Raw genomic sequence first — 19,383 nt, 5'->3', positions numbered from 1 at the left:
TTGTGGAGCACGGGCTCTGGGCACGCAGGCTTCAGTAGTTGTGGCACATGGACTCACTAGTTGTGGCGCGCAGGCTCAGTAGTTGTGGCACACAGGCTTAGTTGTTCCACGGCATGTGGGATCTTCCCTGACCAGGGCTCAAACCTGTGTCCCCTGCATTGGCAGGCGGATTCTTAACCACTGCACCACCAGGGAAGCCCCAAGTGTTTTTTTTTAATCACAGGTGATTATAGATCTAAAAAAACTGGGTAAGTTATTAATATTAAGTAACTTTTATATTTTTACCTTAGGTATCTTAATGCAATTCAGACAATGTGTCCACATATTCTCCGCTATTTGACCACAGCAGTCATAACAAACAAAGATGTCCGAAAACGCCGGCAAGTGCTAAAAGATCTGGTCAAAGTTATTCAACAGGTAAAAACTAAAATCTTTATTGATTTTTAAAATGTGCCTAAACTTCAAGTCTAACCTCTTTTTCTGAAAAAAATAGGACTCTTAGTTCTTAAGATAAAAATGTTTAAAAACAGGAGGAAGTATGCATGAAGAGAAAACAGCCCAAGAACCCCAGATGGGCATATACTACTTTAAGTTCATGATATACTTATGGTAGATGTGGTATGAATGAATATTGCTCTCTGCTAGTTAGATACTTAATATGCATTGTGTATTAGTGTTGCTCTTATTGCAAGGGGTGAAGGAGATCTGGAGCTTGGAACTTTTTGTTGGAAGGTCACTACCTACATAGCTCCAGAGTAGTGATCTTTACATAGAATATAATTTTAATAGTCCCGAAGTTGTACAAAAGCTATAGCCCTAGTGATTGATTTTAGTGAATTTCTCAGCAATAACTATGGGTTAAAAAAGATCTTAAACATTTATTTGATCTAAGAATAATTTAAGTACAAAAAGACAGTTTTATCCTGAAAGATACGAATACCCTTTTACTTGGAGAAGTTCATCACTGTTTATTAACTAAGGGAGACTTTTGGCAGTAGAGGAATTTGAAAGCTTTTGGAATGGTTCTAGGATGAGAATTTAGAGAACTTGGTCTGGAAGGCATTATAAGGTTAAGGTGTGGCCTGCAGTCAGGATATGAGCAATTGCTTTGAGAAGATAATACTAGGTAATTTGTTAGAAATTAATGGTAAGGGAGGAGAAAATAGGAAGATTGGGCTATTCTGGGACAGTCTACTAAACAATGTTGAATCAGATCCAACTTAACCTTTGACTTAATTTTACAGGAGTCCTACACATATAAAGACCCAATTACAGAGTTTGTTGAATGCTTATATGTTAACTTTGACTTTGATGGAGCTCAGAAAAAGCTAAGGGAATGTGAATCAGTAAGTATAAATTTTTACTTACAAATTAATAATATTCTTAAAATTTTGAATATTATAAAAGTTAACCTTGCAGTGTTTTATTAAAATAATTGTATCAGAAATGTTTATTAATCTTAATATGCAGATTATTTAGAAATGTGCTGGGTTGAAGACATTTTCAATCTTATTGCCTGAGTCTATCCCTTTTGTTAGGACAGTTTGTTAAAACATTGGGGCATTATAAATTCACACATAATTTCATGTCTTATCCTGAATGAGTAAATATGTGAAATATTTTATATGAACGGACAAGATTATATGGAATTTTCCATCACAACTGTAATTCCAGTGTGTTACATAAGCAGGCCTATCTTCAGAATTTTTCTCATGATTGTACTTATCATTTGCTGTAAATCAGTCAAGCTAAGAGTGTGAATTTTTTAACTACAATGTTTTCTGTTAGTTGGTAGAAACTAAAGTTCTGTGAGAGCAACTGAAAGAGTTAGATTTATGGTTTTTTTTGAATAACTTAGTTTGCAAGTTTTGAGAAACTAAGAATTTACCTGTTAAAGGCATTTACCAAATCTACAAGTTACTAGCTGTCAGTTTCATTTTTGAACCCAGATATTAGCACAGAAATGGGAAGAGTTTGTTGAAGGACTTAAGATCTTATTTGTCTAAGGAAAAGGAAATTATGTAAGTATACATTTAGAGGTGATTTTCAAACATTGGACAAAATTAGAATCCAGTTTAATAACTTGTGTACTTGCAGTCAAATGTGACATTATTAAATATTGGTGTATATTGTAATACTAAGTATCTAGGCCTTGCCAAGGCAGTGGGGCACTTGGTTACTGTTCTTGAAATTAGAATATTCTCTTCTAAGTATGATACCATCTGTGGAATAGGTGCCACCCTTCGAATTTTTTTCTTTTGTAGATTTTCAAGTCTGCTTACTGTCACAAAAATATGCATATCTTTAGTCCATTCATAACTATTTTAAATAGCTGGAAATATGTTATCTACAGAGCATTTATGTAGGATAGAGACAGGACAAAGCTGCTTTGTCACAAGATTGCTCAAGTCATCAATGGAACAAGGAAACATTGCTGTTCTTAAGCTCTTTTTCCTGTAGCATTCGTTTACTTCTTGGTTAGATTGTTAGAGACTTGAATATAGTGTTCTAGAAAGTGCTGTGGTGTACAACTTGTGATAGATGAGAGAGAATTATAGTGAATGGAATAATGAGTAAAGCACAAAGTATTTGTGACAAATTTTTCAAAATTGCTTGTCAGCACCGTTAATTTTTTCTTTTATATTTTATATGCATAGGTGCTAGTGAATGATTTCTTCTTGGTGGCTTGTCTTGAGGATTTCATTGAAAATGCCCGTCTCTTCATATTTGAGACTTTTTGTCGCATCCATCAATGTATCAGCATTAAGTAAGAGCACTCTGATTTGATTTGTATTTTCTACTTCTAAATTCCTGTAAATTTTCATTTATTGTAAAGTTATACTTAATAGGATTCCAGTTAATTGGATTTTTATTTTATTTCTCTTTGCTTTAGAAGAAAAAGGAAACTTTGTCCTAGTAATTTATTAAAAATCATAGTAGCTTTTGTTTGAATTCCGGGGTGCTACAGTCCTTCTTTATCTTCTGTAGTTTCCATGTGTGTGGGAAAGCATGATTTTTGAAAATGATAACTTCAAGGCAGTATTATGATTGTCAGTTACCTTTTTAAAGAGTTACCTTTTAAAATAATACTATTATACCATTACATAGGGAGAAAAGAGCAGTGACCAGTTTTAGAATGGTTTTTAACAGGGGTTCAAATAAGGAGTTAGTCCTTACCACATTTGGTAATCATTTCAGTTAATTGAATTTGTTTTGTTTAATTATATATTTGAATTCTCATATAGTAAACTCTTGTGACATCCTAAAATGTTGAAACATGGAAAAATTATGGTGAATTTCAGTTGGAATTTTCTCTTGTGTGAGGAAATTATTAGGAAAAAATTGTGAAACTTACATAACCTATTAGAAACTAATTTTATATATTTGAATTTGAAAAATAACAGTGCCCTTTGGCCACAGATGAAGTCGAACGGTAAATGCTCCTTCATGTTTAAAAACTTACTACTTATCGCTTCTCGGCCTTTTGGCTAAGATCAAGTGTAAAAACTTACTACTTTAATGTTTGCCTTTTAGGAATTGTATGTAGACCAAAGTTTTTCTTTAGTGCCGTTTGTTTTTGCTAAGGCAGCCATACTTGCTTGCCTAATTTTAGTGGATTGTCATTGAAGTGGTTACTCAGAGTTAGAATTACAGTGTGAGCGTGAGACTTTTTCTATGGGAGTCGAAGCCTTGACCTGTTTTAGTAGTACTTTAGCTAGCAGACATATAATTTTAAAAATCTGATTCCCTTAAAGAATACATGGAAATTGCTAAAATGTCATTCGTTGTGAAATGCAATATTATGTATATGAGTATACATATTTATGTATATATATATATGCAGATAAAATAAGAGCTCCTTCACCTTGTTTAGCCTGCACCTCTATTCAGCTTTCCTCCTGACTCTATGGAACCATATGACTCTGACTCTGGAAACCCAATTTTACAAAACACTGATTCAGTACAACTCCTTTTGTTTTGTAATTCTCTGTTTATAGCTGAGAAACTGAAGGCTCAGAGACATTAAGCAGCTTAGGGCTTATTTAATGAAAGAGGCTGAGCTAATAGCTCTCTGACATTCATTGTCTTCACCCTCATTATAAATTCTTTCTTTTTCATTGTGAGCAACTGATATTTTTAGAAACAGCAGATTTAGACTAATTTGTCATTAGTGTATCACTTGAGCCGGAGGATAAAGATGGAAACCATAAGACAGTGTTTAATTTTTTTGTGCGAAATCTGTAGAGTTTTGATTTTTATTTTACAAAGAGTTTTCCTGAAGCAACTGCAAATTTTCTGAGTCAGATTTGCTGTGTATGCTATGCTATGCTGTGTAATAAATAGGGCTACTGTGCTGTTCCATTTAGGGTGGTAATTCCAAAGCACATCAGGATTGAGAACCATTGCATCAGATCACCAGTTTTTTTTAGGCACATAATTACAGCCTGCTAGGGTAATGAAGTGAAAAACGAGTGATTTAATATTTTTAGTATATAATGAATTAAGAAGGTAGAGGCAGAGCATAAAGTATAGCTTCATGTGAGCAAAGAAATAATTCTTTTTAGAGTAACAGTGAGATCTCAGGTTGTAAGGTTTAGGGGGTGATAGTGGAGAGTATGTGGCCAATAGGCTCAGTCCAGGGGGCTACACTTCTTCATGTTTTTAGAGCTGCTTTAATGGGTTAGGAATATGGCTGAAATTAAGCATCTAAGTTGGGCTTTTATAAGTACAACAAATATCTTAATTCAGACCCCAAGGACTTGGAATCCTTGATAATGACCAAAATAGCTAATGTTTACCTTCAAACAATCCATAGAAAAAATTATTGTTCTCTAGTCCAGAGGTTTTTAAACCTAGCTGTACATCGGAATCATCTGGAGAACTTAAAAAACCACCAACAGTTTAAACTTAAGAATAGATTTTCTGGCTTTACCCCAGACCTTCTGAATCAGAATCTCTGGGATCAAGACTTGAGAATCTGGTTTAAAACTTCCCAGGTCCAACCCCTAAAAAACTGAAACATTGTCAGGGTGGGGAGGGGGAGATCTCAGCATCTGTATTTTTCAAAGCTCCTCTAAGTAACTCTGATGCAAAACTTCTTTTTTTTAATTACACTTCTTATTTTGAGATGATAATAGATTCACCTTCAGTTGTAAGAAATAAAGAAGAGATCCCCTATGCCCTTTACACAGTTTCCTTCAATGGTAACGTTTTGTAAGCCATAGTAAAATCACAGCCATCGTTATTGTTGTTGATATATTCAGATACAGAACATTTCTGTCGCCACAAGGATTTCTCAAATTGCTCTTTTATAGCCATACCCACTTCCCTCCCACCTCTCTTTAACCCCTGGCAACCACTCATCTGTTCTCCATTTCTGTAATTTTGTCATTTCAAGAATGTGCAGGGCTTCCCTGGTGGCGCAGTGGTTGGGAGTCCGCCTGCCGATGCAGGGGACGCGGGTTCGTGCCCCGGTCCGGGAAGATCCCGCGTGGCGCGGAGCGGCTGGGCCCGTGAGCCATGGCCGCTGGGCCTGCGCGTCCGGAGCCTGTGCTCCGCGACGGGAGAGGCCACGACAGTGAGAGGCCCGCGTACCACAAAAAAAAAAAAAAAAAAAAAAAAAAAAAAAAAAGAATGTGCAACATTTTTTAAAAGATAGTGTTCAACTTTCTTTTTTTAAATATGATTTGCTTTTTTAAATTTTTATTTATTTTTGGCTGCATTGGGTCCTCATTCCTGCGCGGGGGCTTTCTCTAGTTGTGGCGAGCGAGGACTACTCTTCGTTGGCAGTGCGTGGGCTTCTCATTGCGGTAGCTTCTCATTGTGGAGCATGGGCTCTAGGTGCACGGGCTTCAGTAGTTGTGGCACATGGGCTCGGTAGTTGTGGCTCATGGGGCTTTAGAGCGCAGGCTCAGTAGTTGTGGTGCATGGGCTTTGTTGCTCCGTGGCATGTGGGATCTTCCCAGACCAGGGCTTGAACCTGTGTCCCCTGCATTGGCAGGCAGATTCTTAACCACTGCACCACCAGGGAAGCCCAGTGTTCAACTTTCTACAGAGGATAAATACATATGATATACATTAAGATATAATTAGTTAAGAGCAGTGTAACTAGTACAGTTGTTGAAGAAGAAAATATTACAGATGTGAATGAGTGCCTCTTGGAGCATAACCTCAGAGCTTAAAATCCAGAGGAAGAAACAGATATTAAATAAAGATAAGATTACAAATTATGATAGGCATTTTGAAGAAAAATACAGAGTAATTAGAATGACATGGACATTATTTGTATATTGAAAAATCAGAGAAGTAATTTGGATTGAAGGTTCAATGAACTGATAATTCTCTAAATGGGATATATTTAAGTAGACTCTTCCACCATATATTAATTATGACAAATTACTCCATTCACTAGTTTATGCTGGCCTAACTCTGCTGCTAATTAATTTAAAGTTATTTGATATTCGATCTTTTTTAGGGTTGGGCGGGGAAGATTTGTCTCTGTCTTCCTTTCTGTCCCCCAGCAGATGCATATCAAATGCTATTCAGTATTATAAAACGCATGGTTGTTTATTAAATAACTCTTTCCATTTGTGATTTGGAACATTCTCTGTTGATAGGATTCTTCACTTAAGTGACTGTAAGCACATGTGATAGTCTTATCTCTGTAAAAATGCATATTAAGAATGTTTTTATCGGTTTATATACAACCCTGTAGATTTGTAGGATAAGTTTTGAATCTGTTTACCATAAAGTATGCAACATCTGTCAAAAAAGATTACTGTGGTGGGATTTAATTTAGTATAGCCGAATAGTTTATCAGATATGGTGTGTCTGAAATTTAAAAGCTGTTCTAGAATAATTCTTGGACCAGTTTTCAATTGTAGATAAAAGCAAAGTATGGAAGTAATATTTTGAATGTGTATGATAAACATTTTAGAGCATACATTAATATAATTTCCCTATGGGGGTTAGTTTTGGCTTTTCACAGAAGTATGTATTTGCCAACTGCTCTTGCATTTAAGTTATGAAGTCATTCTACTTTGCTTATTTTATTAAGTAACATTTTAGATCTTAATATTTTTCTTAAAGTTTTTATTACCATGTAGCAATTTGTATTCTTAATTATACTTCCTGATGTTAGAAAGAAAAAGGTGTGTTTCCAGATGGAGATTAAATCGTTTTAACAGCCATTATCACTGCATTTCTGTGTTAACTATAAAGTAATATACTGTCTTTTTTTTAAAATCAGAAGTTTTTCTTTTTAAAAATTTATTTATTTTTATTTTGGGCTTCATTGGGTCTTCATTGCTGAACGCGGGCTTTTTTCTGGTTGCGGTGGGCAGGGGCTACTCTTCATTGTGGTGCACAGGCTTCTGATTGTGGTGGCTTCTCTTTGTTGGGAGCACGGGCTCGGGCTTCAGTAGTTGTGGTGCACGGGCTTAATTGTTCTGCGGCATGTGAGATCTTCCCAGACCAGGGCTCAAACCCGTGTCTCCTGCATTGGCAGGCAGATTCTTAACCACTGTGCCACCAGGGAAGCTCTATACTGTCATTTTTGACTAATGCGATGTTGCAAAATTCAGTGAGAATTTTCGTTTGTCACACACAGAATTTAGCATTTTCTCAGTTTTCTCTTGGTTTCTTTCTATTTCCTCCTAATCTTACAGTTAAACACAGTTTACACTTAACACTTATTCTTTAATTAGTTGTCATAGCATATAGTTACAAAAGACTGCTGCTCTTTGGATATGCTAGTTAGCCACAGTCTTCAGTGAAAAGCATGCCAGAGGTTTCCATAGCTTAATGCTAAAGTCAATACTATTTGAAATAAATTGTGCTTATCAAATAAAATTTGGAAAGCCAGGTTATTTAAACAGGTAATTCATATGCCTGTGAAATGCTGGACCCCAAATCCTTATTTGTAAAGATACATTAGAGCAGGGGCTGTGGGGGGGTTCAGAAAAGGGAGACTGTCTAAAAGATTAGTCATTGAAAACCTGATAAGACAATCAGCCTAGAGTTGATGAAAGCCTAATTGGTTCGCTAGATTTAGATTTATATATTTTATATGCTTAAGTGGGGCCACTGGTCTTAATTACTTTCCAGAAAGAAGAAAAGTATCTGGTTTTGTGCTAAGAGTCTTGAATATGTTTTATTAATGAAATTGAATAGAGAATGAAATATGTATTTTTTCTATGCCTTGAAATAGCACTTAGGATTCTATTTTTTCCCCCCAAAGGAATGATTTATATTTTTATTTAGTCAAAGTTACTAAGCTTTTCCTTTATGGTACTGGATTTTATATTTTATTTAAAAGTTCTTTCTCATAATAGGTTTATATGCTATTTATATGTTTTCTTCTAGGAGCTTTATGGCTTTATTTCTTCTGTTTATAGAGAGTAGTTCCCCACCACCCCCACTAGCTAGCCAACATGATTTACTAAAAAACTATCCTTCTCCCAACTTATTTGAAATGCCACCCATATCACATTTTAAATTCTCATTTATATATGGGACTTTTTCTGAACTTTTTAATCTTTTATAAATTGTGTGTTGATTTCTGAACTTAGCACCAAATACGTGCTAAGTTAACTTAGTACCTTTTTTCAAATAAGGTAGATCTATAGTATGTTTTAGTATTCAGTATTTATTTTCCATGTAATCGATAATTTCTACTTTTCCCTCATTTGCTTCATTGTTCTTCTTAATGTCTTTTTCATTAATTCTACTTCAGATTTTTTGTCAGTTTATAAATCTCTTCTGAAAATTGATTATTTTATTAGTTTTATCTTCCTCAAAAAAATCTGGACTCGTTGCTCTTTCTGCCAGGTGCATATTTATCTCTCTTTGTTGTTTGTTCTGGGGATTTCCTTAGCTTGTCTACTATGATAGCACTCCAGTTTCTTGGACATTATGCCTTCCTTTTCTTGGTTTATTATCATATTTGGTAATTATCATATTCTTCAGCAGCTTTATAAGGAAGGGTACTTTGGAGGTAAATTTTTTCACATCTAAAATTGTGTATTTGACTCTCATACTTGAGTAGTGGTATTGCTAGGCATGGTATTCTCGTTTGAAAACTACTCCAGAATTTTGAAGACGTGATTCTCTTGCTCTCTAGCTTTTGTTGTAGAAGTCAGAAGCCATTTTTATTCCTCATTTTTTATACAGGTGTTTTGTTTTCCTGTCTAGAAATGTGGGGGGAAGAAGCTTTTTTTTTTTTGTCCCCATTGCTCTGAAATTTTACAGTGATATGCCTTAGTTTAGGTCTGTTTTAATTCTTCATATAGGACCTTTTAAATTTGGATGCTCATGCTCTCCAATTCTGGGAAATTTTCTTGAATTATTTCTTTCTTCTTTATGTTCACTGTTTATTCTTTCTGGAACTTCTGTTGTTCAGGTATTAGACCTGCTGGACCAGGCTTCCAATTTTCTTACATTTCTCTATTTTCCATCACTTTGTCTCCTTTCTTACATTTCTCTATTTTCCATCACTTTGTCTTTGTGTTCTACACTCTGGGATATTTTCTCAACATCTTTCAAATCTTCTGTAGATTAAAAACAACAAATCTCTAATGTTATTCTTTAATTTCCAAGACCCCTCTGTCACTCTTTTCTCTGAATATTTTTCCTTTATAGCATTCTGTTCTTATTTTATGAATGCAATACTACAGTGGTTTTTAATTTTGCTAAGGATATCAGTGATAGTTTTTGTTGTTTGTTTTAGTTTTCTTTTTTTAAAATTGAGATATAATTAACATATAACAAAACATTACATTAGTTTCAGTTGCACAACATAATGATTTGTTATTTGTATATATTGTGAAATGATCACCATAATAACTGTAGTCAGCATTCATCGCCACACATAGTTGCAAATTTTTTTTCCCTGTGATGAGATTTACTCTAAACTATAGTCACCATGCTGTACATTATATCCCATGACTTACTTATTTTGTAACTGGAAGTTTGTACCTTTTGACCCTTCACCCAGTCCCCACCCCCCTCCCCAATCTCTTCTCTGTATCTACGAGCATTTTTTGTTTTAGATTTCATGTATAGATGAGATCATACAGTATTTGTCTATTTCTGTCTGACTTAATTCACTTGGCATAGTGCCCTCAAGTTCTTTCCCTGTTGTCACAAATGGCAAGGTTTCATTCTTTTAATGGTTGAATAATATTCCTGTGCGTGTGTGTGTTTGTGTGTGTGTATCACATTTTGTTCATCCATTCATCCATTGATAGTCACTTAGATTGCTTTTGTGTCTTGGCTGTTGTAAATAATACTGCAGTGAACATGGGTTTAGGTATATCTTTTCAAGTTAGTGTTTTCATTTCTTTCGGATAAATATTCATAAGTAGAACTGCTGGATCATATGATAGTTCTATTTTTAATTGTTTGAGGAACTAGCATACTGTCTTCCATAGTGGCTATACCAATTTACTTTACCACCAGCAGTGCACAAGTGTTCCCCTTTCTCCACATTCTTGCTAACACTTATTTCTTATCTTTTTGGTAATAGCCATTCTAACAGGTGTGAGAGATCTCATTATAGTTTTGATTTGCATTTCTCTGATGATTAGTGATGCTGAGCACCTTTTCACGTACCTCTTGGCTATCTGTATGTCTTCCTTGGAAAAATATTCAGATCCTCTGCCCGTTTTTAAATCAAATTACTTGTTGTTTTGATATTGAGTTATATGTGTTCCTTCTGTATTTTGGGTATTAACACCTTAAATACATGGTTTGCAATATTTTGCAATATTTCTCCCATTTGGTAGGTTGCCTTTTCTTCTCATTGATGGTTTCCTTTACTGTGCAGGGTTTTTTAGTTTGATGTTTATTTTTGCTTTTGTTACCTTTGTTTTGGGGTTTGTTTTTGGTATCAGGTACAAAAATCATCACCAAGACTTATGTCAAGGACTGTGTTTTGTTTTATTTTTAAGGAGTTTTATGGTCTCAGGTCTTAATGTTCAAGTCTTTAATTCATTTTGAGTTAATTTTTGTATATGGTGTGAGATAGTGGTCCAGTTTCATTTGTTTCCATGTAGCTGTCCAGTTTTCCTAACACCATTTGTTGAAGAGACTGTTCTTTTCCCATTGTATATTCTTGCCTCCTTTGTCATAAATAAATGAATGCTTGGGTTTGAGCTCTCTGTTGTGTTCCATGGATCTTTGTGTCTGTAATCAAAACTGTATGCCAGTAGCATACAGTTTTGATTACCGTATCTTTGTGATATAGTTTGAAGTCAAGGTGTGTGACGCCTCCAGCTTTGTTCTTCTTTCTCAAGATTGCTTGGGCTACTTGGGATCTTATGTATTACTGACTTAACATGTTCAATATCATGTTGTTGTGTCACTTGAGCAGGAGAGCTCTTCAACTAAAAGATGGGAATAAAGGATTTACACAAAATATTTAAAATGTCTTTTAAATTTATCTTATTGAAATATAGTTGATTTACAGTGTTGTGTTAATTTCTGCTGTATAGCAGAGTGATTCAGTTATATGTATATATATATTTTTTATTTCTTTCATTATGGTTTATTACAGGATATTGGATATAGTTCCCTGTGTTATATACAGTAGGACCTTGTTCTATATATAATAGTTTGCATCTGCTAATCCCAAACTCCCGATCCATCCCTCCCCCAGCCCTCCTCTACCTCAGCAACCACAAGTCTGTTCCCTGTCCTTGAGTCTGTTTCTGTTTCATAGATAAGTTCATTTGTGTCATATTTTAGATTCCACCTATAAGTGGTATCATGTGGTATTTGTCTTTCTCTGTCTGACCTCACTTAGTATGATATCTCCAGGTCCATTCATGTTGCTGCAGATGGCATTATTTCATTCTTTTTTATGGCTGAGTAGTATTCCTTTGTGTATATATACCACATCTCCTTTATCCATTAATCTGTCATTGGACATTTGGGTTTCCATGTTTTGGCTATTGTGAATAGTATTGCTGCTGTGAACATAGGGGTGCATGTATCTTTTTGAATTATAGTTTTGTCTGGATATATACCCAGGAGTGGGATTGTTGGATCATATGGCAACTCTTTTTCATTTTTTGAGGAACCTCCATACTGTTTTCTCTAGTGGCTGCGCCAATTTACATTCCCACCAACAATGTAGGAGGGTTCCCTTTTCTCCACACCCTCTCCAGCATTTGTTATTTGTAGACTTTAGTGATGGCCATTCTGACTGATGTGAGGTGATATACCTCATTGTAGTTTTAACTTGCATTTCTCTAATAATTAGCAATGTTGAGCATCTTTTCATAGGCCTATTGGCCATCTCTGTATGTCTTCTTTGGAGAAATGTCTGTTTAGGTCTTCTGCCCATTTTTTCGACTGGGTTGTTTTTTGTTGTTGTTGTTATTGAGTTGTATGAGCTGTTTGTATATTTTGGAAATTAATCCCTTGTTGATTGCATCATTTGCAAATACTTTCTCCCAGTCAGTAGGCTTTCTGTTTTGTTTATGGTTTCCTTTGCTGTGTAAAAGCTTACATTTGATTAGGTTCCATTTGTTTTTTTGTTTGTTTGTTTGTTTTTTGCTTTTATTTCTATTGCCTTGGGAGACTGACCTAAGAAAACATTGGTATGATTTATGTCAGAGAATGTTTTGCCTGTGTTCTCTTCTGGAAGTTTTATGGTGTCGTGTCTTAAATATAAGTCTTTAAGCCTAAAATATCTTCTTTAAGCTGCCTACTGACAGGTTTGAGATTTTTAGTGTAATCTAAATAATCTGGAAGTTATTTTTGAGTTTGAAACCTAGACTGAATTAGGTATTTTTCTCAGAAATTCTGCCTTTTGATACATTTTGTCTTTTAATTTATTGATAAACTGAATTGTTTTAAAAACACAAAATTAACATGGTGTAGGATAGCTTAAGGCAAGTTTTTGGTTTTTTACTCTTTAATAGGATATTAGATTTTTAAACCTTTACTAATTTTTTCATAAAATCAGTAGAATGTAAGAGAATTGTGGACTTTGAGGATTTCTCTCTATTATTTAATTACTTTTACTGTGTATATTTTCCTGTTAACTTGAAAGAAACTGGGTTATTGCCATGTTCTCTTACTTATTCTCAGAGTGATTGGTAGCCTAGATAACCTGAGATACCATCAATAATTTACTAATCTTCTTGGACCTTATTTCACGTTTTTCTTTGACTTGATTTAAAAGTAAAGGATCAACAAGCACATTGCAGAACAGTAAATCCCCAAAGTAGGATTATGGGTCAAAGTATGCAGACATTTGTGGGTCTTGATGCATGTTGCCAGATTGCTCTAGCCATGATGGAATATGAGACTTAGAATATGTATGTAAAGAAAAAAGAGGTATGGAAAATTCTAGGTAGAGTTATACAGCATAGAATTTTCTTTCTTTTATCTTAAAATTTGACCTTAAATATTTCTTTACTTAAACTCGTCAAACTTCCAGACTGGAGCTGGTTAAACCCTTTTGCACTCACATAGCTCCTTCCACTTTTTCATCCTTATACTTAAAATAGTTTATATTTTTGGGGTATTAGGTGATTGTCCCCTATTTCCCAGTCTCCAGCTTTAAACTTTATGAAAGTGGGGAGCAGACTGTATGTTGTCACAAACATCGAACATGGTTCATATTTTGTTGAATGAATGATTTGGTTGGTGTGTGGTATTCATGAGGAAGAATAAGAGAAGGCTGGAAAGTTAGATTGTAGCTAAATTGTAGAGAACCATGAAAGAGAAACTTGGAAGTTTGAATTTTATTGTTTTGGTAGAAGGGCTCTATTAAAGTTTTTTTTGTTTGTTTGTTTTGTTTGTTTGTTTGTTTGGTTTTTTTTTTTGCGGTACGTGGGCCTCTTCACTGTTGTGGCCTCTCCTGTTGCGGAGCACAGGCTCTGGATGTGCAGGCTCAGCGGCCATGGCTCACGGGACCAGCCGCTCCGCGGCATGTGGGATCTTCCTGGACCGGGGCACGAACCCGTGTCCCCTGCATTGGCAGGCGGACTTTCAACCACTGTGCCACCAGGGAAACCCCTCTATTGAAGTTTTGAAAGGAATTTAGGAATAAACTGGTAGTTGGGTTTTAGGACTAAGCTGACAACTATGTAAAATAGATTAAGGAGAGCCTAGAGGTTGATTAGTTAGAAAATTAGGAAATAGTAATGGAGCCCTAGGGTAGTGACTAAGGTAGGAATCAGACAATAAATATTTATTTAATTGCCTCCTGTATACTGGGCATTGTGCTAATTGGTGGATATATAGCAGTGAACAAAGAAGCTATGATGCATGCTCTTGGGGTACATGTACAGTCTCTCATGAAAGCAGATACTCAGTAAAACAACTACAGCTCTATGAATGCTCTGAAAAAAATAGCAGGCCATGAAAGCATCAAACAGATCTGTCATGATTGGCAGAGGTGTCTTGGAAGGCTGATGAGGGTGCTGTTTTAGCTGATACCCATGTAACACATAGCTTAGTGAAGAAAAAGGTGGATTGGCCTTTTAAGCAGAAGGCACAGCATATGCAAAGGTCCTGAAGTGGTTAAAAACATGGTATGTTGGTTGAACAGAGAAGTTTAGTCTGGTTGGTGAAGAGGAGAGTCTTTTAAGATGAGAGTAGTTTGGTAGGGAACTTAGATTAGAGGCAGTGGTTAAAGAGATAATTGATAGGACTTCTCAGTTTGATATAGGCAGCAAGAAGAGGAATCTGATCAATAACTTAGGCTTGAGACTGAATGTTTCATTATAATTTTAATAATGTAAACAGCCTCCATAAACAGGTTCTATATTATAATTTAAAAAAAATCTGTATAAAACCAACTATACACAGTTAGTAGCTACTAGGAATAACATGTCTATTTTGAAAAGCAATATATAGAGATCTTGAAGATTGGAGTTTTAATATATTCAGTATAAATTGTTTTCATTTGTGCTTTTCAGAGTAAAACGGTCTTGGCCTCACTTTACAGAGTTGTATTTTGGGGGAATGCAGGAGACATACAAAAGAGTAATTGTTACAGGAGTTGATAAAATAATATCTTTTGGAAAATATGTACTTTACCTTTAGAGTAGCAGCTTCAGATAAAAGTATTAGGCAGTTGCTTACTTTAGCAGCACAGAAGAGAATGAAATTTTTAAAAAAATTTATTTATTTATTTGATTTATTTTTGGCTGTGTTGGGTCCTCCTTGCTGCGTGCATGCTTTCTCTAGTTGCGGAGAGGGGGGGCTACTCTTTGTTGTGGTGCATGGGCTTCTCATTGCGTTGGCTTCTCTTGTTGCGGAGCATGGGCTCTAGGCACGCAGGCATCTGTAGTTGTGGCTCGCGGGCTCTAGAGCGCAGGCTCAGTAGTTGTGGTGCATGGGCTTCGTTGCTCTGCGGCATGTGGAAACTTCCCAGTCCAGGGCTTGAACCCTTGTCCCCTGCATTGTCAGGCAGATTCTTAACCACTGTGCCACCAGGGAAGCCCAGGACAATGAAATTTACACATCTCTAAAATAAGTCGAGTACCTGCAGGAAACACCAGCTGCAGGAATTTTTCCTAGTCAAAAAAATGCCAGGTTCTTTCAGTAAAATGACACACTTCCCTACTTGTAGTAGCTTAAATAAAATAAGGTTTGGTTAGAGAGCAGTAACAAAGAGAATAAGATGCAACCTGATCATGAAATTGAAGTAGTAGTCATGGGACTAATTGTTCTTTATGTTTGCTGAGAATGTGTACTTAACAGCAAAATTGACCATAAAAAGACAGAGAACAGAATTTGACATGTAAATCCAGGTAGTTTTATGATTGAGTTGGCTCATACTCATCATGTTTTTAACATCAAGCATATTTTAGGGATAAATTTTAAATGATTGTCTTCATAGCTTTAGTTTGTAATTTAGTGTGTAATGATTTTATTGATAGCCTAAATTAATTTTTACATTTTGAATGAAATTCTTCTCTTTTTGACAATAAATATATAAAATAGGGATAGCACAGATTATATTATTCCCATAAAGGTATTTTTATTAATTGGTTATTTTTAGGTTGGGCGCTCCGGAATTATATAATTATATGATTGGCAGTGTCTTGAATATTTTTATTTTAAAATTGGGAATGCTATCAGATCAGGATTTTAGTTTATAATATTCTAAGGAATTATTTTGTTACTGATATTCTGGGTTTTATTTCCATTAAACCAGTGATAACATTAGAAGGCCTGGCAAGTGTGCAATATCTTCAGTGAAGACAAGTAAAAGGGGACAGTTAATATTTGTGTCTAACACCTGTGTATGTGCATATATGTATACCATCTTTCTAAATACTATACATGAATATGTAGATTCTCTTTCATCAGGTGACTGACTGCCTTACCTACTAGCAAGGCTTGTGTTTGTGTTAATCCTGATAAATTAAGCTCTGCAGTGACCTCTTTTTCAACCTGACCATAAATTAGAAAATGAAGATTGGTGACATCAGAGGCTTTAGATCAGGGTCTTGGTGTCTGTCATCTTTTTCCCTCCCCCTCTCCTTTCGTGTTTTCTGTGTATGGGTGTCTATCTCTTTTCCCTTAAATTCAGTGGCCATTTAGGTTATAGAGTGTTCTGGTTCTAGGGAGTGTCCTTAGAATTTATAACAAACATAAGTAGTGGCCCTGAGTTTTAGTTATGTGTTACATTTTATTATTCTTAATACTGATGTTCCTTGTAATAGGATTTCTGTAATACAGAATATGGGGCCCTACCTTCAAGGATCTTACAATCTGGTTGGTGAAATTAGATAGATTGTGAATGGTACAAGATAATAGCACAAACATCAATAGTGCACTTGTAAGGCTCATAATATTTAAGAGAAGGTGACCCATAAGTACCTAAAAGTTTCTATACAGAGCGTAGGTCAAAGACTATGTATATGCAACTAAGTTTTTAGACCCAGTTAATGTCATTTATTTCTTTTTTCATTAGCATGTTGGCAGATAAACTGAACATGACTCCAGAAGAAGCTGAAAGGTGGATTGTAAATTTGATTAGAAATGCAAGACTGGATGCCAAGATTGATTCTAAATTAGTGAGTATTATGTTATCTGTGCAAAATACTAGATTATCAGTTGCTGATTATTTGATACTTTGGGGAGAAGTTTTTATTAGGATGTTAATTCTATTAAGAATTTTTGTTTTAATGTATAATAGATTTTTGAAGGCAACAGCAACCTCCTATTTTGTGTTGTTGGATGAATATTGTCATCTATGTGCATAAAAATATTTGCAACAGACATGTAGGTTGTGATGTCATCCTCATGACTTACCTGAGAAACTTGGTTGTTAACATTACAGGATCAGTTTCCCTCTGTCTCATTGTAGGGTCATGTGGTTATGGGTAACAATGCAGTCTCACCCTATCAGCAAGTGATTGAAAAGACCAAAAGCCTTTCATTTAGAAGCCAGATGTTGGCCATGAATATTGAGAAGAAACTTAATCAGAATAGTAGATCAGAGGTAAGAACCACACATCTTCTCTTCTGTCTGAGATTTAGCAATAATGTAATATAATTGTTACATGGACTTCATTTGAGAACAAATTAATTTTGGTTGTGTCTGATTCTGTATTTGTTGGGGGTGTAAACATGTTATTTAAGAAATTACTAAATGGAAAAGGTTTCTCTTAGATGTATTATGCGTTAGTTAAGGCAGCAAAAAAAATTAAGTGTTCCTAGTTTTACCGTAATTGGTTTTTTTTTCTTTTACCCTTCCTGTGTGCCTTCATTATCTCATTTCCTCAGTGTTTTCAACACATCATTTTGATACTGGCAGATGATAACTTACATGTGTTATCTCTCTTTCAAGTGTTTGAAATTCATTTTCCTTTTATTCAGTAAATCTAAAGAACTATTTCTGTAAAAATGTTGATCTTCTTATATATATTAGTATTGATTTTATAAAATTTGATTTTATCTGAAAGGCATATTTAATTGTCAGAAAAATATATCCTCCTTTTTGGTAGAAATCCTGCATATTAGATACTAAAGGAATTTGAATGGCCTTGTAATTTTGGGATTCCAAACTACCTCTAATGCTCTTTAGTCATTATGATTATAACTGGAGGGTAGGACATTTTTAGGAAACTGTTGAGGTACATTCAAAGATCTCATTTGATTGAAGTTTTAGCATCAGATTTGTGTCCTTAGCATAGTCCTTCAGTTTTAAAAGAGAAGGAAGAATTAGGAAATTATTGTCCTTGCCTTTTCCATCCAAGTCCAGAGTAACTGAGCTTGAAAAATAACTTTTATATAATGATTGTTTCTATATGCTTAAGGATCAATTTATATTGATTTTGGTTATAATATTGGTGATATTGTCTTTGTCATACTTTATAATTTGTGAGAAACTGTATCAGATGGTATTTTGGTGTGTTTTGTTGTTGTTCTGAGACACCTCGCATTTAGTAATTGAAGAGGTTGTTAAAATCTCAGAGAATGGTTTGGGAGGAGTATTGCTAAAAAACTTTGCTAGTATCACTTTTTTTTGAAACTGGCTTTTCAGAAAGTATTTCGTTTCACCCTGTTGATTTCTCTTTGTGTATTTTAGGCTCCTAACTGGGCAACTCAGGACTCTGGCTTCTACTGAAGAACTGTACAGAAAAAATGAAAAAACTATAAAAGAAAGGTGAAATAATAAAACCATTATACAAAGGTGAAACATTTTATAAACAATTAACATATTTAGCATAAATTTTGGAGAATTTGAATAAAATTGGCTATGTTTCATTTATGTCATTATATTTCCTTGTGTATGTAAGTGTGTGATTTTTTAAAAAACTTTTCATTTTGGAATAATTATAGATTCATAGGAAGTTGCAAAAATAGTACAGAGAGGTCCTATGAAGCCTAAATCTAGTTTCCCCCAATTTTTTCCTCATGTGTTACTATAATACAGTATCAAAAGCAGGGTATTGACATTGGTACAATGGTGTGAATAGCTCTGTACCATTTTATCACTTTTTTGGTAACCATCGCTGCAGTCAAGATACAGAGCTATCATCATCATCATGAAGATCTCCCTCATGCTACCCCTTTGGAGTCACACCTACTCCAACCGGCTCTAACCCCTGGCAACCACTCGTCTGTTCTCTGTCTCTATAATTTTGTCATTATGAGAATGTTACAACAATGGAATTATACAATATGTGACTTTTTTGAGATTAGCTTTTTCTACTCATAATGCCCTTGAGATCTCTTTATCCAAGTTATCATGTATATCAGTAGTTTGTTTTTTTTTTATTGCAAAGTTGTATTCCATGGCATTGATGTACCAGACTGTTTAACCATGTACCTATTTTAGGATATTTTGGTGGTTTCCAGTTTGCGGCTATTAACGAATAAGGCTGCTATTTCTTAATTCCTTAAAGTGGC

General features: G+C 34.9%; 1 protein-coding gene and 1 pseudogene across 1 annotated transcript in view; both read left to right on the top strand.

Annotated features, from left to right (window-relative positions):
- EIF3E (eukaryotic translation initiation factor 3 subunit E) overlaps positions 1-18,742 on the top strand; it is a 57,674-nt gene extending 38,932 nt beyond the window's left edge. Inside the window, exons 8-13 of the mRNA XM_059043502.2 lie at positions 291-417; positions 1,245-1,346; positions 2,658-2,767; positions 16,940-17,042; positions 17,336-17,470; positions 18,560-18,742. Coding sequence (XP_058899485.1) covers positions 291-417; positions 1,245-1,346; positions 2,658-2,767; positions 16,940-17,042; positions 17,336-17,470; positions 18,560-18,598 — 616 coding nt within the window. The 3' untranslated portion in view covers positions 18,599-18,742. The remainder of the gene's footprint in view (positions 1-290; positions 418-1,244; positions 1,347-2,657; positions 2,768-16,939; positions 17,043-17,335; positions 17,471-18,559) is intronic.
- On the top strand, positions 3,469-3,595 carry LOC131744276 (U2 spliceosomal RNA; annotated as a pseudogene).
- Positions 18,743-19,383: the final 641 nt, after the last annotated feature.

This window comes from Kogia breviceps, chromosome 17, assembly GCF_026419965.1.
Source record: "Kogia breviceps isolate mKogBre1 chromosome 17, mKogBre1 haplotype 1, whole genome shotgun sequence".
NCBI classification, from domain to species: domain Eukaryota; kingdom Metazoa; phylum Chordata; class Mammalia; order Artiodactyla; family Physeteridae; genus Kogia; species Kogia breviceps.
The sequence above is the reverse complement of the archived record's forward strand: the minus strand, read 5'-3'. Positions and strand labels throughout refer to the sequence as shown.